The sequence below is a fragment of the Phascolarctos cinereus genome, unplaced genomic scaffold (assembly GCF_003287225.1).
Source record: "Phascolarctos cinereus isolate Bilbo 61053 unplaced genomic scaffold, phaCin_HiC Scaffold_4;HRSCAF=312, whole genome shotgun sequence".
NCBI classification, from domain to species: Eukaryota; Metazoa; Chordata; class Mammalia; order Diprotodontia; family Phascolarctidae; genus Phascolarctos; species Phascolarctos cinereus.
In genome coordinates, this window is record NW_027555847.1 from 404,471,020 (window position 1) to 404,493,575 (window position 22,556).

Sequence of the window (22,556 nt, forward strand, 5' to 3'; positions counted from 1 at the left end):
AGCAATAAAAACAATAAAAGGAATAGAGCAATGGGGGGCTCTTCTTCAACACAAGGTAACATGCTTTGGAGAAAATAGAAGCATTCCAACGAAAGCAAAGATACTCAGTCTCTATACTTGTCTTTAACCTAATACTGGGAATACTAGCAGTTGCAACCAGACCAAAAGTAAAGGACAAAAAATGATTAACATTAGAAATGAAGAGGACAAGTCATTTCACATTACTTTCCCTAAAGCAATATATGTTCTAGCCAAACTTGTCTATTGATGTTTCCAGGCATAACATTTCATCATCCTCCTCTGGCTTTTGTACAACCTGTCCCCATACCTCGGATGCTCATTTGCTTCACTTCCTTCCCTCAAATCCCTGATTCCCTTTAGGACGCAGTTCATGTATACTAATACCTTTACTGATCTCCTCACTTCGCATCAGCAAAACATTACTTGGTATTTTATATATAGTTTGTATTTATAAGCTTCTGGAAAGCACTGATTGTTTTGTTTTTATATTTGTATCCCCATCTAGGACAGTACATAATACCTATCAGGATCTTAATAGCCTATTGTTGAACTGAGTGATTTGTAAATGACATATTTAATTGAGACAAACTATAAAGCAAAAAAAAAAGTAACAGATAATAAATGAATTCAGTAAAGTTTCAGGTATAGAAAAGCCTAGAGCGTGCTCTGGTCCATGGGGATCACAAAAAGTTGAACATGACTGAACAACTGACAACAACAACAGAATGTTTAAGAGACAATATCAGTTCAGAAGAGCTATGTACACTGTTACATAGCTCCTGCCTTAAATGGTTTTGGAGTTCATGGCTCCACCCTCCAAACCTAGGGACACAGAGAACAGTGATGTGGTAGAATACCAAAACTGATGGGATATTGCATTAAAAAAGATTAGTATTTGATAAACTAATACAAAGTGAAAAGGATAGGAAATATTATTTAATGTATTGAAAAATTGCTTAAAATATGGCAAGAAATGGATTTAGAACCCTATTTCACACTATACATATTAATTAACTCGAGCTCATTGGTAGGCTTAAACATTTTTAAAATCTCTATAAAGAAGATGGAATTAAAGTGGAATAAGGTATTAATTACAGAAGGAAGAGACTTGGTTTCTGTTTTAAATTAATTGATGGACTTATTAGAGATAAGATCAATGTACTTAATTATATTAAAATGAAATATCTAATGTACAAAAATTAAAATGTTAAATAAGGAAAATTATTTATGGCGTGGGAGACCTGTAACATCACTCTGAAGAACTGAAGTTGAGCCCAGCATGGTGGTATATGCTACTAGTTTGGCAGAGGCTAGTGAATTGTTTTGAGTTAGAAAGTTCTAAGCTGAAGTACTTCTAAAGTTAAATAGGTATCTGCATTAAGTCTGACACCAGTGTGATGAGCTTCAGGTAGTAGAAGGAGGGTGGACCAGCCTATTTGGGGGAAAAAAATTATTTTTTAAAAATTTTTTAAATTTTTTTTAGCCCCCCCAAAATGGGTTAAAGCTTCTGTGTCAGTCAATATTGGGATCAAGCCTATGAGTGGATACAGCACTTCCATCTTGGACAAGATAGGAGATGCAGTTTCAGGGTGGAAAAAAACAATAAGAATGAGCATCACACAGAAGGCAATGAAAAGGTGAATGTTGGATGTGAACAGGCTGCATATAACCAATGAAGAACAGCAAAAAAGTGCAGAACTAAAGGGTGCCATCAAAGAAATATGTGCCAGAAAGAGAATATGGGCTTTTGCCAATATGGGGCAAGAACACAGGATGCCAAGTAGATGTTCAGAGTGCTTCACTGATATACCCATCATGTAGGGAGAAAGTGAATGCCTCCAGAATGCTGGGTAGACCTGCTTTGGTGAACTTTTGGAAGAATATAGACAGGAGTCTGGCGGTATTAGCAGACATGGATGATCTGTATTTCTGATCTGTATTGTTGAAAAGATATCCTGAATCAATGAGATAACAGATCCATTTGAGTTTGACAGATAAAAATTTGACATCTAAAATAGCTAAGGGAATGTCAAAAAATTGCAAATGGATTCTAGTAACTTATAGCTAAATAGCCAAGGGATATAAACAGTTTATGAAAGAAGAAGAAAACACATTTAGTTAATTACTACTTGAGAAATGCTCTTCTTCACTAATAATCCAAGAAACTGAATTAAGAAAATTCTGAGGCATCCCTCCACACCCACTAAATTGGAAAAAATAATAAAAAGTCATGAGATCTATTGTCATTAAGGTTGTGGAGACACAGAAACATTTATTGATGATGTAATTTGCACTCTAGTAGAAACTTTTGGGGAAGCAATTTGGCAGTTTGTGGTAAAAATTACAAAAATAATCATACCTTTTGACTTATATCGTTGGGAATATAGAATTTATTAAAAGAAAAAAATCCAACTGTGCATTGATGCCTATAGCATCATATTTGTAAAAAAACAAGCAAACAAAAAACCTCTGAGCAACTTAAATGTCCAAGAAGAGGGGAATGGTTAAATAAAATTTGGTAATTTAGGGTAATGGAATGATGTAATGCAATTAAGCACTTACTGTAAGTCCTGAGGATACATATACAAACAATCCAGACATCTCCTGTACTCAAGGTGTTCATGTTCGAGTTGGGAAAGATAATACTTACAGGCAGTGGTGACCTCATGGTGAGTAGACTGCTCCTAGAACAGAAACTTCCTGTGCCAGTGTAGATCAGCAACTGGCCCATAATGTAATTCTAGAGAGGTGTTTGGTTCACTGAGTATTTAAATGACTTGCAAATGGTCACATAGCTAGTAGGAGTCAAAGATAAGACTCAGAATTCATATTCTGATTTTGAGATTGTACCTTTATCCAATATACCAAGCTACTCCTGTGTAACACTACCTATATTATCTGTAATAAGAATCAGAGATTTGTATCATAATTGTTTTGCAATAATGAAAAATTAATCTGTGGGGGGAGGCAAGGCAAATATCTCGATTTGATTAATAATTTTTTTGTTTATCTTCAGCTAATAACCATAGAGGAAATCAGTGAACTGGTTGTAAGCCTAGTAAATATTTGGTGATGGTCAGACTAGAAATAGTATCCAACAAGCATGAAAAATAATTGCGTTTAACTGATTGAAGACCATGACATCTAAGAAGCTGAAGGTATTTCTCAGGTCACACATCCCCATATTTAGCATAGAGAAGCCTTAGGGGAGGATATGATAGCTACCTTCAAGTATTTTAAGGACTATTAGATGAAAAGAATAAGTGGACTTGTTCTGCTTGAACCCAGGGGACAAAACTAGGAGTAGTGGATAGAAGTTGCAGAGCTGTAAATTTCAGGTTGATATAGTTAAAAAACAAAAACAAAAAACAAACTTAACACCCCCTCTACCACTCTAACCTTCAGTCTTTCTATAACTACAGATTTCTTTCCTTCTGACTACAAACATTCCTAGATCTTCCCTCTCCTTAAAAATCTCACTTGATTCTACCATCCTCTCAAGCTATCATCTTATGTCTTTCCTCTCTCTCAAAGCCAAACTCCTAGAAAGCACTGTCTACTTACATTTCCCCCACTTCTTTTCTCAGCCCATTGTAATCTGCCTTCCAAACTTATTACTTGATTGAAATTGCTCACTCCAAACTTACCAATGTTCTCTTAATTGCCAACTCTGATAGCCTTTTCTCAAAACTTATTCTTCATGACAGCTGTAATATTTGACACTGTTGACCACCTCCTCCTCCTAGATGGACGTTCTTTTCTATCTGTGACTCTGCCCTCTTGTGGATCTTTTCCTACTTGTCTATTTGTTCTTGGTCTCTTTTGCTAGGTCATCATCCATATCACTTCCCTAAGTGGGAGTGATATTCTGTAGCAGTTCTTCTCATTGATTCCCCTGGCTTTGATATGCAGATGACTCCCAGATCCAACCCCAGAGTTCACGTGAGCTCCAGTCCCACATCACCAACTCTTTATTTGACATTTCTAAGTAAATGTCTCACGGGCAGCTCAAATATGACATGTCCAAAACAGAACTTGACTCTTTCTACACCTTTACTAGAACCTTTACTAGAGAAACCTACTTCTTTACTAGAAGTAGGAAAGAAACTCCTGTTTCTTTCAAGGGTCTCACCATCCAGTCGTCCAGGTTTGCATCAGAATTATTCTTGACTTTTTACTCTCTACCATACCACATATCCAATTTGTTTCAAGATTTTGTCAATTTTACTTCACTGCATCACTTTGATCTCCTCACTGGTCACTATGGCCATCATACTAAAGTACCTAGTTATAGAGGAATTGTTAGTACTGTTAGTAATACCCATTCTTCTACTTCATTGACAAAACACAGAGTGGATTTCTCACCCTTCATTACCTGCCATTTTCCATTCTTGAGTACAAAGTACTGCCAGAGTGATTTCCCTAAAGCAGAAGTCTTACCATGTCACTCCCTTGCTCCATAAACTCCACTGGTTCCTCATTACCTCTAGGATCAAATACAAATTCTTGAGCATTTAAAGTCCTCCTCAATGTGGCTCCAGTTTACTGCTCTAGCCTTATTATATGTTATTCTCCTTTATGGCCTTCTTGCTGTTCGTCACATGTGACATCTCATCTCCCAAGTCTTTGAACAGGCTGTTCCTACACCTGTAATTTACTGTGTCCTTTGCTTCTTAGAATCTCCCCTTTTCTTTAAAGCTTACCTCAAGCTGCACATGAAACTTTTCCTGATCTCCCCAGCTATTAATGCCTTTCTCCTCAAAATTAACACATGTATGTATGTGTGTGTGTGTGTATATACATATGTGTATGTGTTTATTTTATTCTGTATGTTTCGTCTCCAATGAGGCACTTCCTTGAAGTAGTCAGGTGTACAGTAGATAGAACAGTGAACCTACTTCAGACACTTGCTACCTTTGTGACCCTAGGCAAGTCACTTAAACTTCTGTCTACTTCAGTTTCCTTAACTGTAAAACATGAATAATAATAGCACCTACCTCTCAGAGTTGTTGTGAGGATAAAATGGGATATTATTTATAAAGTGCTTAGCCAGTGCCTGGCAAATGGTACTTAAATGTTTATTGATTTCTAGCCTAACAAGGCTAGAAAGGAAGGAGATGGTTGGACTGCCAGATCTCTGAGGTCCTTTCCAGTCTTGAGATTCTAGTATTTGTGTGTCATTGAAGCTATACATCTTTTTCCAGTTACATGTATCATTGACATTGTTTTTCATGTGTTACTGCTGCATATGATGGTGACGATGATGCTCAGAGCATCCCTTTCACCATAAAAGTTTTTATGAGCATGGTCTTTCTCACCCTTTCGGTTCATTTATACAACTCTTCTCACCCTTCATGGGCAACCCCATCCACCTGAGCTGGCAACTCAGTTACCAAACTGTTCCAACAGGTACCCTGTGTGCCCTCAACCATCTAAGGTATGGCAACTACTCTTTCCAAAAATATGTGACTTTTACCACAACTGGACTAGTTGGCTGTGGGTTAAGTAGAAAAGGAAGGGTGAGAACTCTACCTTGTGCTTTGTTTATGAGGTGGAGGATTTACTCACTTTCTAACATAGTACAAATAACTTCTCCTACAAAGATATGGAGCCTGGGAGATTGTATTAATAGTCCCTAAATGATTGAAGCAGAAAATTAAATTTTTTTATAATATCCAAGGAGGTGGTAAAACAGGAAGCAGTCCTCATAATAGTAGCAATTAAATTGTTTTAGAAAGATTTTATATTAGTGTAGTTTGTAGATATTATTATTTATAACCACTAAAGCAATCTTTACTTTTATTTCTTTTCCCCATTAGGTTGTTCCATTTGGTTAATAGGGATGTTAATAAATATCTATTCTGATAATATCCTAAGAAACTTGAGGAAACCAGGAGAGACTGGGTACAAAATACCAAGAGGTAAGTAGAAATCCTGCTAGAATGAACTGTTAATGAATTTATTTTAGCATTGCACCAAAAATCATGTGAGATCCTGATAAGCATCCAACTTGAGTATAATATTAGCTGCCTAATGAGCTTTAAGGGTCGTGATCAACTACACCATTGAACCATTTAGGTAATGTTCTGTGTTTTTTGTGGGCAAATTAAGATTGTTTTAAAGACTTTTGGATTTCCATTTCCTTTAATCTGGTTATTATAGTGGTGTGTGTGTGTATTTTAAGTTCTTTGCTCTCAGTAAAAGAGGAATAATAATATCTGAACTACCTATTCAGAATCAAAGCAGAGATCAAGGAGTTGTGAGAAAAGTACTTTGTATAGCTCCATATACATATGAGATGTTATCATCAGATTCATTGTGCATTTGTGTTACACCAGTTCAGTTCTAGCCTCCCACTTTGTAGTCTAGGTAAAAAGGCAAGGGTGAGAGCGTTGCCTTATGCTTTGCTAATGAAGTGAAATGAGGGCATAAATAAGAATGGTATTCTTATTTGCTACTCAGTTATGCCATATAAAGTCATTCACAAAGCATTTTACAACTTCTCTAGGCAGCAGTGGGGTCCAAGGGAATGAAAACTTTTCCAAAGATACCTGTCCTTTGGGTACAGATCATCTCAAACCTGAACTAACCCTATCATACTGAAATAGCTGGTCCTTTTAAGTGCAGAACTCACTTTCTTCTCCCCTAAATCCATGGTCATACACTAAAAACTTCCTATTTCTGTCAAGGGTATCAGCATCATTCCAGTCACCTAGGTTTGAAAATCAAGTCATCCTCAAATCTTCTTTCTTCCTTACCCCTCAGATTTAATCAGTTATGCCTCCACAACTTCTCTTACAGCCGTGTCCTTCTCTCCACTCTCTCCGCTTCTACCCCAACTCTCATTACCTCTAACTTGGACTGTTCCATCAATCTATTAATTAAACTGGCTGCTGGCCTCACCCTTCTCCAATGCATCCTCCACATCACTTCCTCAAAAATCTCTGCTTTGGTGAAATTAGCAGAACCAGGAAAATGGCATACGTGATGACCATCATGGTGTGGATGTGCAGAATCAAAAAAGTAAACTGAACCCTGTAGTTGAAAGGGATTGAGAAAGTGCACTTTTCCTCCCTTTTACAGAGAGGACTAGTGCTTTGGAATATTGTTTTTATAGCCAAACATGTGGGAGATATTGGCTTATTTAGCAAAAAAAAAAATTTCTCAGATTTTTATTCAAGTTCACATTTTGTTCATATTTTAACTTTTCCTTTCTCAACATACAGTCTAGCATTGTATAAAAGGACATGCTAATAGACTATAAATTGAGAAAAGAAAACAATATTTTATACTAGTCTCACATCTTTATAAAGAAACTTGTAAGCACTTAAAAAACAACTGAAAGATCTTAGTTCCTAATTGCTTCTTCCCTACTCACAAAGAACTTACATTCTAATGGCAAGGACAAATATATATAAAAATATATACAGCATAAATATTAGTGAATAAATACAAATTTTTACAAAGTAGTTAACTACAAGGTAGTAACTACCAAAGGGGCAGCTAAGTGGCACAGTGGATAGAGTGCCAGGCCTGGAGTTAGGAAAACTCATCTTTCTGAGTTCAAATTTGGCCTCAGACATTTATTTGCTCTTCCTTGCATGCCTCATTTATGTGAGACAATATTTCCCATTCTACCTCTCCTTTCCCCCTTGTCCCAGTACATTACTCTTTCTTACTTCTTCATTTTTTTTTGAGATCATCCCAGTATAACTGATTCACATCTGTGCTCTCTGTCTATGTAGACTCCTAATGGTTATAATAATGATAAAATTTTTAGGAGTTCCATGTATCATCTTCCCATATAATAAGGTAAACAGTTTGAACTTATTAAATCTCTTGTGATTTCTCTTTCCTGTTTACCTTTTAATTTTTCTCTTGAGTCTTATGTTTGAATGTCAGATTTTTCTAGTCAGCTCTAGTCTTTTCATCATGAATGCTTGAAAATCCTCCATTTAATTAAATATCTATTTTTTCCTCTAAAAGATTAATACTTAGTTTTTCTGTGCAGATAATTCTTGGTTGTAATCCTATCTTCCTTTCTTTCTGCAATATTATCTTCCAAGCCCTCCGTTCCTTTAATGTGGAAGCTGCTAATTCTTGTGTGATCATGGTGTGGCTTTGCTATATTTAAATGGTTTCTTTCTGGCTGCTTGCAATATTTTCTCCTTGACCTTGGAGCTCTGGAATTTGGCTATAATACTCCTGGGAGTTTTCATTTGGAATCTGTTTCAGGAGGTGATAGCTGTATTCTTTCAATTTCTATTTTACCCTCTGGTTCTAGGATATCAGGGTAGTTTTCCTTGATAATTTCTTTAAAGATGATGTCTAGGTCCACATGTACAAAAATATTCATAGCAGGCTCTTTTTGTGGTGGCAAAGAATTGAAAATTGAGAGGATGCCCTTCAATTGGGGAATGGCTGAGCAAGTTGTGGTATATGAATGTAATGGAATACTATTGTGCTATAAGAAATGATGAACAGGTTGACTTCAGAAAAACCTGGAAAGACTTGTATGGTCTGATGCTGAGTGAAGTGAGCAGAAGCAAGAGACCTTTGTACACAATAACAGCCACGTTGTGTGATGACTAATATTGATAAACTTAATCCTTCTCAGCATTACAAGGATCTAAGACATCTCTAGAGGCCTCATGATGGAAAATGCTATCCACGTCCAAAGAAAAAACTATGGAAGTTGAATCGCTATCATTTTTTTTTCTCTTCTTTTGAGTTTTGTTTCCTCTTTCTGATGGTTCCTCCTATTGGTTTTAAATTTTACTTACAACTTCACTAATGTGAAAATATGTTTAATAGGAATGTAAATGTATAGTTTATATCAGATTGTGCACCATGGGAGAAAAATTTTAAACTCAAAAGCATATGGAAGTGATCGTTGATAAATCAAAATAAATTAATAAAATACAAAAAAAATTTTAAAATGAGATAAAAATTAAAAAAAAAAAGATCATGTCTAGGCCCTTTTTTTTGATGATGCCTTTTAGGTAGTCCAATAATTCTTAAGTTATCTCTCCTCAATCTATTTTCAAGTCAGTTTTTCTGATGAGATATTTCACATTTTCTTTTTTTTCTTCTTGTGTGTTTCTTGTTTTGGTTTGGTTTGGTTTGTTGTTTTTTTTTTTTTTTGTGAGGCAATTAGGGTTAAGTGACTTGCCCAGAGTCAGACAGCTAGGAAGTATTATGTGTCTGAGGCTGGATTTGAACTCAGGTCCTCCTGACTCCAGGGCTGGTGCTCTATCCACTGTGCCACCTAGCTGCCCCGATTTTATTATTTCTTGATGTCTCATAGACATTAGCCTCCACTTGCCCAATTCTAATTTTTAAAGAATTATTTTCTCCAGTGAGCTCTGGTACCTATATTTTCCCATTTTGCCAATTCTGCTTTTTATGGAATTCTTTTCTTCAGTGAATTTTTGTGCCTCTTTTTACCATTTGGCCAATTCTGTTTTTTAAGGTATTATTTTCTTCAGTATTATTTTGTGTCTCTTTTAGCAGGCTTTTAACTCTTTTTTCATAATTTTCTCGCATCATCATTCTCACTTCTTTTCCCAATTTTCCTTTTATCACTCATTTCTTTCTTTAGCGCTTCTAGAAATTCTTGTTGGGCTTGTGTCTAATTTGCATTTTTCTTTGAAGCTTTGCTTTTAGCTATTTTCATATTGTTGTCTTCTTCTGAATTTGTGTCTTAATCTTCCCTGTCACCATGGTAGCTTTTTATGGGTAGGTTCTTTTTCTCATTATTTGCTTATTTTTCCAACCTATTTCTTAACTTTGAATTTTATGTTAAAGTTGAGCCCTACTCACCCGTGGGTGAGGAAGTACTGTCCCAAGCATCAAGCTTTTTCATGCTGCTGTTTTCAGAACAATTCTGTAGGTCTGTGAGTTTTCATTGCTTACACCATGGTGTGATCTGAGGAGAGGTGTGATCACTGCTCTCCTCAATCTATACTCTGGTCTTAACACTGGAAGGGCACCTGTTCCCATGTAGCTGAAAGCACTAATGCTCCTCTCTACTCTGGAATGTCTCTAGGATTAGAGCTTCCAAAGTTGCCACTGCTGGTTTCACAACCACCTCCAAGGCCCGCCACTACAGTTGCTGCTGCATGTACTCCAGGCCGATCTCTCCCCCCATGTCATGGACCTCACCTTTCATTCTCCCAAGTTTTCTTGGGCTGGAGAAATGTCTTATCTTTTGTTGGCTCTACTGCTCCAGAATTCTATTTGATGCATTATTTTAAAGTTGTTTGGAGGAGAATTTTGAGAAAGTTCACTGGGTTTGGGTTACTGCCTCAACTCTGCTCTTTTGACTCTACCCTCATTTTCTGTTTTTATACTCAAAGTTATTTTCTGATATCCCAAATTAGAACACTTCCTTATAACAAATCTTTTTTTAAAAAACCTAAGTAAAGCCACTCAACACAATGATTAAATCTGACAGCATATACAACATAGTGAACCCATAGTCCCCATTTCTCTACCAAGAGAAAGAAAGGTTGTTTTATCATCTTTCTTTTGAGACCAAGACTCACATAATCAAAGTTAACATGTTTTTTTGTGTGTTGTCTACAGTACTGTATTCATTCAATCAGTTAGTTAATCAGCAAGCATTTATTAAGTGTCTACTGTGTGCCAGGCATTGTGCTAATCAATACATGTTGAAAGACAAAAATTAAAACAGTGCCATAAGGAGCTTGTATTCCACTATGGGGTTACAACACACATTGGGGAGTAGTGTCCAGCAAGAGGAACTTTGTTCTTTACTGTGAAAATGCCCCACAAAAGGGAGCTGCCTTTGGCATTTTGCTACAGACTCAACTATTGGGTAGTCCTTGTCAGTGATAGGGATTGCTAATGGAGCCTTTGCAGTGGTACTATTGACTTGATTATTTCTCCCTGTGCAAGGTGAAAAGTGTAGGGGGAAGGCAGTTAGCGAGTGGCAGGATAATGGGCAATATGCCCCCACTGTCTATGCCTAAGTCTTTTGATGGATGGCTAGATGAGATGAAGAATGGTATGGGGATCTGGGGCTGGTGAAACATAGGGAACTGAAGTGAGAATTAGCTTATCTTCTAATCCAGGCAACTCTACCTCAAGGAGGAGTGTGTATCATGAATCTCGTTTTCTTGGTTCTGCTTTTTTTTTTTAACTCTGCATCAGTTCATACACATTTTGTTATGTTTCTCTGAATTGCTCGTATTTCTCATTCTTAAAAAAATTTTCTCATTTTCTTTGATGCTATTTTTATATTGTGTTCATTTCCAAATAGATTGCTCCCTTCTCCCCTACTCTGCTTTCCATCCTTTGTAACAAGTATTATAAAAGAAAGAAAAAGAAATAGTTCAACAAAACTTACCAATATATGAACCGTATTTGATGATATGTATAATATTCCACAACCAGCACCACCATATCTGCAGAGAGGAAGGGAAGTGAACTTTCTTTAGCGCAGTCATTATAATTAAAGTGTTTAAGGTTTTTTGTGGTTGTTTCTATTTACATTGTTGAAGTCATTTTGGATATTATTAGTTCTTCATATTTTACTCTGCATTAATTCACAAATCATTACCATATTTCTGTGAATATTTTATACTCATCATTTCTTAACAGTACAATTCTGTTCCATTTTTCTATACTACAGTTTGCTCAGTTATTACCTAGACAATGGACACCTACTTTGTTTTCAGGGGTTTTTGTTGTTTTGCTACCACGAAGTGATGGCACCTTTGACAAGTCTCAGAAGGCTCTCTGCCACGTAATGGAGATGTTGCCTAAGAAAAGAGCACGCCCTTCTGTTATTTGTGCATATTTGCGTCACTTCAACAATGTTGGCCTCACCACTACCCCAGCAGGGAACCTCCAACCAGCCCCACTCTACGCTTCAATAAACCATTATTGGATGACCTTTTTCCTAGTAGCCTTGTACATTAGATATGATTTATAGATAAAGGAAAAAAAACTGAAACCCAGCATTCTTTCAACTGCTGTATGCTGCCAAGGAATTTTCTTCCTAGCTTCTTAAATTGGAAACTGTTTGAGATAACACTGAAAATGCCCTACAAATGGGAGCTGCCTTTGGCATTTTACTAGAGACTCAACTATTAGGCAGGTAACTTTAAGAGAAAATGACAAAGAATAACTTCCCATACTTAAGGGATCCCTCCACCAATTTTTCCATTTAAGTGATTGAGTTGTTTAGGAACATATCAGGGAGTTAGCAGATTTGGGGAGAGGTTAAAGTTTATGGTTTTTTGGTAAGCTTATTAGACAGGATCCTGTTAACTAATTTTAAACCTTTTTAACTTGGCAGTTGTATCATGTGTCTATAATTTTGCTTTATTTTAAACCTTCCCTTAATTTTTTTTTTTTGGTGAGGCAGCTGGGGTTAAGTGACTTGCCTAAAGTCACACAGCTAGTAAGTGTTATGTGTCTGAGGCTGGATTTGAACTCGGGTCCTCCTGACTCCAGGGCCAGTGCTATATCCACTGTGCCATGTAGCTTCCCCCACTAATTTTTTTTAGTAAAGCTTTTTGTCACTGTCATTGCCTCAGTTGAATTAAAGCAAAGAACACTGATCAATTCCTGGCCCAAAGATTCAGGAAGAATGTTTTATTTTTCCTCAAGGATTAGGTTCAATAAAAACCCTTTTGGAAGCAGGCTAGGGAACCTAACATTGCAAGTTGTTCTACAGTGGCCTCCCAGAGGCATTTTACCATAAGAATTTTTTTAAAAAAATAGATTTTAATTGACATCTTTTATTTTTACTTCACCTATATTTCTCCTTATAAGTCTTCTTCCCCTTTCCTAGAGAGCTATCCCTTTTGACAAAAGTTTTAAAAATAAAGTGGAGGAAGAGAAAAAAATTTCATTAAAATGATCGACACATTGGAAAAATTTGACATGCATAACATCTCACTTCTCTGGACCCCAACCTTTGAAAAATAAGAGGGGAGGTGGCTTCACATAGCTCTTCTTTGGGGCCAGGCTGGTTCCTAATAATTTCATAACAAATTTTTCTTCCCTTGTGGTCGTTATTCTTTCCATTTTGAAACTGTTGTATGTAGCCTTTACATGTACTGTTTTCTTGGCTCTGCTTACTTCATTTTCCATCAGCTCATGCAAGTCTTCATGTTTTCTATAGCATAGTAATACGCTGTTGTATTCATATACCACAACTTGTTTAGCCTTCTCCAGTTGATACTTTGTTTTCAATTCTTTCCTACCACAAAAAAAAAGTGCTGCAATAAATATTTTTATTTATGTGGGGCTTTTCTTCTTACCAGTGACCTTCTTGAAGGATATGATTAACAGTAGAATCCCTGAGTCAAAGGGTATTGACATTTTTGTCCCTTATTATCATTAGATGCTTATTAGTCACTAGTTATTCCAAATTGCTTTCCAGAATGGTGATATTAGTTCATAACTCCACATGTGCCTATCTCTCTACAACCTCTCCAACATTGATTATGCTGAATTTTTGTTATCTTTCCCAATTTTAGTGGAGATTATTTTGATTTTCTTCTCTTTTTAGAAGTTTAGAACATTCTTTCATTTTGCTGTTAATAGCTTGCAATTCCTTTGAGAACCATTTGTTATCATCCTTGACCACATGTCTACTGGTAATGGCTTTGGGGCTTATATAGTACTATTTTATCTTATTTTAAAATTGATCTGGTGTCAGTTCAGCAATATTGATAAAGCAGAAAAATTTAACTTCAGCTAACCTGAGTTAGATCCATATTTTTAACTTTAAACAAATCAGAACCAAGTTGCTAAATACATTCAGTGTCCTGCTTAATTGAGAAGTGTATAAAAATAGAAATTGGAAAGATAAAAGTAAGTTATCCAATCTCACCAGTCACCACTTACATTCTGAAAGGAAGAGATTTTTCATATTTAAATGCATATTTCTCTGGAAGCCAATGAAACAAACCACTTGAAAATAGTTAATGTGCATGAACTGATATCACTTCACTTTTTTGTGAGGAGGATTTTCATGGTAAATTTACTCTTTTGTTTTGCTTTCCTTAACTTTAGGAGGCTTGTTTGAATATGTTACTGCAGCCAATTTCTCTGGAGAGGTGATAGAATGGTATGGATATGCTCTTGCAAGTTGGTCCTTTGAAGGCATTGCATTTGCACTGTTTACAACTTGTATTTTAAGCTCCAGAGCAAAACAACATCACAGGTAATATTTTATTTTAATATTAATAACTCTATGTGCTTATTTTCTTTTGTCTTAATTACAAAAGCTGGGATAACAGTCATGATTTTTCAGGCAAGGCTACAGTAAAAATAAACTTGATATGAAGAAATAAGCAGAGAAACTGCATTATGCATAAAGGTACCATAGCTTATACATCAATGTCAGTACTTAACATATATGCACCAAACAATATATCTTCTAAATATTTAAAAGAAAAGTTAATTGAGGGAGAAATAAACAGTGCATCTGTAATAGTAAGGGACCTCTATATATCCCTTTCATACCTAGACAAATTTAACAAAAAGATAAACAAGAAGACCTTGAATAGAACTTCAAAACATATTGAAATGAGAGATCTTTGATGATTACTGAATGGAAAGAGCAAGGCATTTGCATACCTTTGAGCTGTGCACGCCACCTTTACAAAAATTGACCATGTGTATTGAGGTATAAAAACTTTACAAATGAATGTAGAAACACAAATACTAAATGCTTCTTTACGCAAACACAATAAAATAAAAATTATCTTAAAGGGCCTTTGCAGAAAGAAGAAATTAATTGGAGACTCAATAACTCAATCGTAAAAAATTGATGAGTCAATGAACAAAACATAGAAACTGTAGAAAATTCCATCAAAGACAACGGCACCAATTGAAAACATAGCAAAATTTATAGGATATAGCTAAAGCAGTCCTTAGGGGAAATATATATCTCTAAATATGTTCATCAACAAAAGAAAGATTAATTAATTGAGCATGTAGCAACAAAAACTAGAAAAACAACAAATCAAAAAACCCTTGGTTAAATACCAAATAAAAATTCTGAAAATCAAAGAAGCAATTAACAAAATTGGAAGGAAAAAAATAAAACAAATAACAAACAAAAACCTTTTAATTGATGAATAAAACTAGGTGCTAACTTTGAAAAACTAATAAAATAGATAAACTGTTAATTTGACTTAAAAAGAGCAGAGTAAAATGTTTTTTATCAAAAATGAAAAAGGAAGATTCACAATTGATGAAATAAAGGTGACTATCAGAAACTATTTTGCCCAATCATATGCCAACATAACTGATAATATAGATGAAATGGATGAATACTAACAAAAATATGACACTCCAGCTTACCAGAAGAAAAAAAATAGATTATTTAAAAAGTTCAGTGTCAGAAAAAGAAATTAGAAGGAAAAAAGAAAAGAAATTAGCAATATCAAAAATTTGAAAGTTGGACTCATGACCAATGAAGAAAAAGAAGAAATGATTAAGAGTGTTTTGCTTAGTGATATAACCATAAAAGTGACAATCTCAATGAAATGTATTAATGTTTACAAAAAATATAAAATGCCTGGATTACTGTAACAAGAAATAGAGGCCTTAATAGCCCAATTTAGAAAAAGAAATTGAACAGTCCATAAATGAACTCAAAGAAAGAAACCCAGTGACAGATGGATTTACAAATGAATTTTATTAAACATTTAAAGAATGATTAATTCCAATGCTATAGAAAAAAAAAAGAAAAGGGAGATTCATACCAAATTCTTTCTATGGTACAAATGTGGTCTTTATACCAAACCAAGGAGAGTTAAAACAGAAAGAAAAGCATAGACCAGCATCATAATGAATACTGATGCAAAAATTTTAAATAAGATACTTAAGCCAGGAGACCACAGCAACACATCGCAAAGATTATACACTATTACCTGGCCAGATTTATATCAAGATTGCAGCATTAGTTCAGTATTAGTTAAATTATAAACATAATTGGTCATATTAAGAACAAGAACAACAAAAATGTGATTTTATCAGTGGATTGAGAAACAGCTTTTAACAAGATGCAAAATTAATCTTGCTTAAAAAAAAACTCTACAATGCATAGGAATATACAGATCTTTCCTTAATATAAGTAGTATCTATCTAAAACTGAGAGCCAGCATTATCTGTAATGGGGGTAAGCTCGTGGCTTCCAATAAAATCAAAGGTGAAACAGGGTTGTCCATTATCATCATTATTATTCAAAACAGTGCTAGAAATTCTGGCTACAGCAATAAGACAAGAAAAAGAAATTAAGGATGTATGCGTAGGCAAAGAAAAAACAAAATGATAACTTTTGCAGATAATTTGATGGTTTGCTTAGAAAACTCTAAAGTCAACTTTAAAAAAAAAGTTAATTGAAACAATTAACTTCAGAAGCAAAGTTGCAGGATATAAAATAAACCCACATAAATTATCAACATTTCTGTATATTACCAACAGCCAAAATGGTCAACCACAGTTCCAGAGGAATCAAGATGAAACATATTACCCGCCTCCTAACAGAGGTGATGGACCTAGAGTACAGATATATTTGGACATGGCCAGTGGAGGAATTTGCTTTCTTGGCTATACATGTTTATAACAGGGGTTTCATTTTTCTTGTTTTTTCAATTGGGGAGGGGAAGGAAAGAATACCAATTTGAAATTTTAAAAAACTTTATCTTTAAAAATTTCTTTGACTTTTTTTTTCACAAACCTATCACTAGCTTCCTCTCTTACATCCCCACTCCTACTGAATAAAAAGGGGAAACAAAAACCTTTATAGTAAATATGCATAGTCAACAAAACAAATTCCTACGTTGCTCACAAGCCTGAAAATGTTTGTCACCTCTGTCAGGAGGTGTGGGTAGCATACAGGAATTATGGTTGGTCTGTGACTCTTTCCATTCCTTGTTTAGTTATGAACTTTTCCCTTACCTGTAGTTGTGAAAGGTATTTTCTTCCTTGCTTCTCTAATTTAGTCATGATGTGACCTTATATGTCTAAGTTAGGTCCATTGGAAGATGATTATGGCGTACAGTGTGAAATTTTGGCCTGTATCAAATTTCTGCCAAACTTCTTTCCAAGTTCCCAGTAGTTTGTGTCAAATTGTGTGCTCTTTTCTCAGTAGTTGAAGTCTTTGGGTTTATCTGTGCTACTATGTTCCTTTACATTCATAAATAACAGTTTATCTAATGCGTTCCACTGATCAACTTTTCTATTTTTTAGCTAGATCTATCATTTTAATAATTAAACAGCTTTATAGAAGGTTTCAGATCTAGTGTTTATAGACCTCTCCTTTCCACTTTCATACATACATACATACATACATACATACATACATACATACATATATATACACATACATATATGTATTTGTTACTATATGTTGTAGAAAGATAACAGACTTGATCTAAAGAAAAACTTTGTAATAGTTAGTGCTTTCCAAAAAGGGAATGGGTGTATTTGGGAGTGAGTAGTTTTTCCCTCATTGGACATCTGCAGGCCGAGGCTGGATGCCCACTCTCTTGAGGGCATTCTCGTTCAAATATAAGTTTGAGTTAGATTGCCTCTGAGGTCTCTTCCAACTATGAAATTCTGTGATTCTGTGTCATTCTGTTTTGTGGTCATCCTTTGTTTTTGTGTGTCATCCCTAACTTTCTATAATCGAGTTGGATATCCCTTCCACAGCGGACTACATCCTAACTTTATGAGATGGTGAAGCAATCCTCTTTTCTCTCATTAGCTATAGGACAGTGACAGTCATAGCTCTTAGGTCTTTTGGTATTAAGTACTAGTCACCTTTCAGTATCCAAGAAAAAACTCTGCTCAAAAATGCAAATAAATGGTCCTAAATGTGCTTATGGAGGGAAGAAGTCAAAGCTGAGAATCTTTGCTCTATTTAAGAAGGGCTATTAATATAATAGCTCTTCCAGTACCCAAATGTTATTAACTCTATTTCCCTGAGGCTAAGCTTAACATCCTGTTTTGAAACATTTCAGATGCTTGTTTAACCTAAAAGCCACAACATGTTGTTTAATCATTTTCATCTTTTAGCACATAGTTATTTCTAATGTTTTTTGTGCTATATTTAGCGCCTCCAGAGGCGTCCTGGTATAGTGGATTAGGAGTGGGGCTTGGAGGTAAGAGGACCTAGGTCCAAGTCCTCCTTTAACACATACTGGTTGTGTGACCCTAGGAATGTTATTTAGTTTCTCAGTGTTCTAGGCTACATGTCAAACAAAAGGGCCACATGAGACCCACACTCCCCCAAATGCAGCCCAAACCAGATTGAAAAATGCTTAACAACATAGATAAAAATATAATGAAGTATAGATAATACATTTTAAAACTAAATCAGTGTGTGGCTGGCAGGATCCTTATATACAGAGGTCCTGTATATACTTAAGTTTAAATTAACTTTTTTTTCCCTTTCTTAAGGTGGTACCTGGAGAAATTTGAAGACTATCCAAAGTTGAGGAAAATCATAATTCCATTTATATATTAAGCACATCATCAGTGAAATTTTCTCCTATGTTCAACTTCAAGAGTGTGGATAATTTTCTCTGGGAAATATGTATAACTATCATTTTTTTCCCTGAATAATATTTCAAAGAATCTTTTAAGAAATTTTCCTGAGTAAATTTCCAGAAGTTTGAATACCATGTTCCTAGAACTGAATACAAAGGCTGCAATCTCAGGCTCTCTGAGTTCTAATTATTTCTGAGGACACTGGTTTTGCAAAGCTTGATGTTTTCACCTCACTTTGTGAACTCCTCAAGTGGAGGCACTGATTCTTGCCTTTCTTGTATAACCTGCTTAGAGATTAGAGTTAGCTGTGCTAACAGCTCCTGGCACATAGTAAGCACTTAATAAATATTTTCTGACTAGCTATGCCAGTGGTTTGGTCTTCATAGAGCAAATGGTTTCAAATAAAACATTTTTGCTTCCTGTTTTTTTTTCTATTTGCAACTACCAAATCTCAAACTATCCTACAAAGGAGTAATTTTCAAAACACTTCTATACTGGTTTAAAAAAATAGATCAAACATTGGAACAAATTAGGTACACAACATACAAAAGCAAACAAGCCCAGTAAGTAGTGTTTAATAAATCTTTTCATCCCTTTTTGAACTTGTTAATAGCTTCCCTCTTCCACTCTCTCAGCTGAGAACCTTGCTTCATATTTTATTTAAAAAAAAAATTGAGACAATTTGCCAAGAGCTCCCTTTTCTCCCCTCCTCATCTCAAATTACTCAGATACTTTTACCTTTGTCTCAGATAAAGAGATGGCTCTTCTCTTTGCCCAGACAAACCAAATCACGTGTACAAATGATCATATTCCATCCTGTCTTATCCAGCATATTGCCCTCCTCTATCAACTTCTTTCTCTTACTCTATTTCACTGTCCCCTTGCCTACCGGTTGCTTTTCTACGGCTTACAAAGATATCCATGTCTGCTTCATCTTCAAACAAACAAAAACAAAAACAAACCCTCATTAATCCAGCTCTCCTGTCTGGCTGTTATCCTTTGTCTTTCCTCTTTTGCATGGCTATCGCCATGGAGAAGGCCATCTGGAAACAGAGCGTTCCTCCACTTCTCCTCTCATATCTTCTTAACTGTCTGCATTCTGACTTCTGCCCTCATCGTTCACTTGAAACTGCTCCCTCCAAGGTTTCTAATGCTCTCTTAATTGCCAGATCTTTCCTTTTCCCAATCCTCATCCTTCTTAACCTCTTTGCAGCCTTTGACAATGTCAATCGCTCTCTTCTTGATGCTGTCTTCTCTTCATTTTATCCCAACGTTGCTCTCTCCTCGTTCTCCTCCTACTTGTCCGACACTCCAGTTTCCTTTGTGCTAAGTAACGCTTACTAACTGTGGGTGTCACCCAGTTGCTGTCCTGAGCCCTTTTCTCTTCTGCATTGTTTTATTTGATGATTTCCTCAGCTCCCATAGATTAAATTATCACCTCTACATAGTTGATTATGTTTGTCCAGCTCTGATCTCTCTCCTGACCTCTAATCTTGCATCTCTAACTAGCTATTAGACATCTTCAGCTGGATGCCCCATAGGCTTCCTAAATTCAGTATGTCCAAAAGTGAACTCATTATGTTTCCTTAAAACCCTCCCTTCCTCCTAGCTTTCCTATTACTGTGGAGAGTACCACTTTCTTCCCAGGTTCACAACCAGGTGTCATCCTCAATTCTCCGGTGAGGCTGAAAAGAGTCAAAAAGAAAGAAGGAAAGAAAGAGAGAGAGAGAGAGAGAGAGAGAAAAAAAATGCAGACCAGGGGGTAGCAAGTTATAAACAAGCTCCATTTATTGATCTAAGAGTTAGGGCTTTTATACCCCATTCGTGGGAACAGAATCAAGAGTGGAAAAAACCAAGTATCAACAATTAATTTTTCTCATGGTAACAGTAACTGGGGGGAGTATCCCCCCAGAGTCTTCTCCTCGCTTCCCGATTATCTTTCAAGGTTTATTGAAAAATCCTTCATCCTCTCAAGGGACAGACAGCACCTGGAAGAGGTCGGAGAGGCTATGTTCTGACCTAGAGGGCTCTTAGATAATGGACAGGAACAGGAACATCCTGACATGACCTTTATCCTCAAACCCATCAGTGCAAGCCCTCAGCAATCTCCCCCCTCTGACTGTTTAAGTTGAGAAGATGAAGGGATGAAAAAAATCTCACCTAAAGTATGGCGAGTGTATTTTAACAAGCAGGGAAGGAGGAAACAAAATTAATACAAAACATAGCCAAGGTAAAAAATGTAATAGCAAACTTAATACATTCTTAAAAGGATTAAGTTGATTAATCCAATCTAACAATTTGTTTGCAATATCTTTAGGATCAATACCATCAATACGAGAATCAGCAATTTCATGTTGTATTTTGGATAGCTGATTAATGTCCCAGGTGATATTGTCAGAGTGCCATGCACCTTGGAGCTTATTTAATATTTGTTCAATAGTTATATTAGTAAAGTTTGAATACATATATGGAGTTACACAAATGAATAGCGATAATCACATTTCAAATTGAAGTGTGTTTCTAGTTGTTGTTATGTTTACCTAATGCAATTACTGATTGTTCTAAAAGATCCAATTCTTGTTGCACCATAGTATCTACATAAATTTAATATTGTAAAATCGTAGGCCAATTGTTAGCATACTGAGCAGTTCAAACTTGTCAGTAATATACAAATTATGCAGTTTAAATTTTAGATTGAAGCACAATAGATAAAACAGTAGTAGATACAATAAAAGAAGCAATAATGATTGAACCAATAATAAGGAGACCAATAAATTGTTTTGATTGACTTAAGGAGGAAATAATAATTTTGGAGCATGTTTTCTAGAGTTCTGGAACTATTCATGTGAAATATTAGTAGGGAAAATAATAAATGATTATTGTTTTACCAAAAGTACAATATAGTCATTATGATCAATACATTGTTTGAGAGTACAATTGACACAAGTAACATTCCAATTCAAAAACAGTATTTGATTGAATAAAATTTACATATCCATTAGACAAATAGGTATTAACAAATGATGTAACAAAGAAAAGACATGATTCAATATTGTTACTAAATTTTGAAAAACATATAAGTGTCCTGGATGCTAGAGATCTGAGGGTAATCATAACATTGACTTGGTCCTGGAGATAGGGATCTTCTTGTCTTCCGAATATACAGGTGTTATTAGTATATATATAGTCCCAATTTGTCCATATTTGTGATAGGTTGCAACCAGTGCTGAGTATTCTGTACATTACACACTTGAGCAGAAAGTAAAGCTACTATTGCTAAAAATACAAGTTCAGGAGTCTTTTATCACTTGATGAGAGGGAGCTTTCACTTGACCTCTATGTGGGAAGGCAACTCGTTACTGTAGATTGGCTCCTTCTGTGCTTCCCCTGAATTCTCATACTTTGTATTCAAGCTGTGAGTTGTTATACATGCTCTGACATTTTTCTCCAGTATCAAGGCAGGTTTATCAAAGTTTTCTGAAAAATATATAAGCACACCCTCATCCCCTCATTAGTAATGTATCCAGTAATGGATCTGGGCCTCTGGATGTTTTTAGGCTGAGGTGTACTCATCTTTGTTAATATTTAGAAAATTAATAGCCAATTGTAAAAAATATAACCAATTATCAAAAATTAATAGCCAATTGTCAATAAGGGGCAATAGCCCAGATTCCCCCTTTTTTGTAAAAAATATTTTTTTAATATTTTTGTTTTTAATTATATAAAATATTGGTGATTAGAGAAATGTAATTAAAAGAATAAATAGAAGAAAATGTTTAGTAACACATGTAGGAGTATTACTTATTTTAATTTGTGTAAGTACACTCAATAGTTGTGAAGGCTTGTAAAATATAATTGATTACATGTTTTAATTGTTTCACTTGTTTGAAAAGTGGCAAAAATGAAAGAAGAAAAAATATCAATTATAACATGAAGAAAGCTTTTCAAAAGAAGGCATATAAGTTACATTCGATTGTCAATTATGTTTGGGA

At 35.3% G+C, this 22,556-nt stretch overlaps 1 protein-coding gene across 1 annotated transcript in view; it reads left to right on the forward strand.

Moving 5' to 3' along the window:
* The window catches only part of SRD5A1 (steroid 5 alpha-reductase 1), a 30,052-nt gene extending 11,125 nt beyond the window's left edge, over positions 1 to 18,927 (forward strand). Inside the window, exons 3-5 of the mRNA XM_021004450.2 lie at positions 5,841 to 5,942; positions 14,074 to 14,224; positions 18,475 to 18,927. Coding sequence (XP_020860109.1) covers positions 5,841 to 5,942; positions 14,074 to 14,224; positions 18,475 to 18,541 — 320 coding nt within the window. The 3' untranslated portion in view covers positions 18,542 to 18,927. The remainder of the gene's footprint in view (positions 1 to 5,840; positions 5,943 to 14,073; positions 14,225 to 18,474) is intronic.
* The last annotated feature ends 3,629 nt before the right edge of the window (positions 18,928 to 22,556 follow it).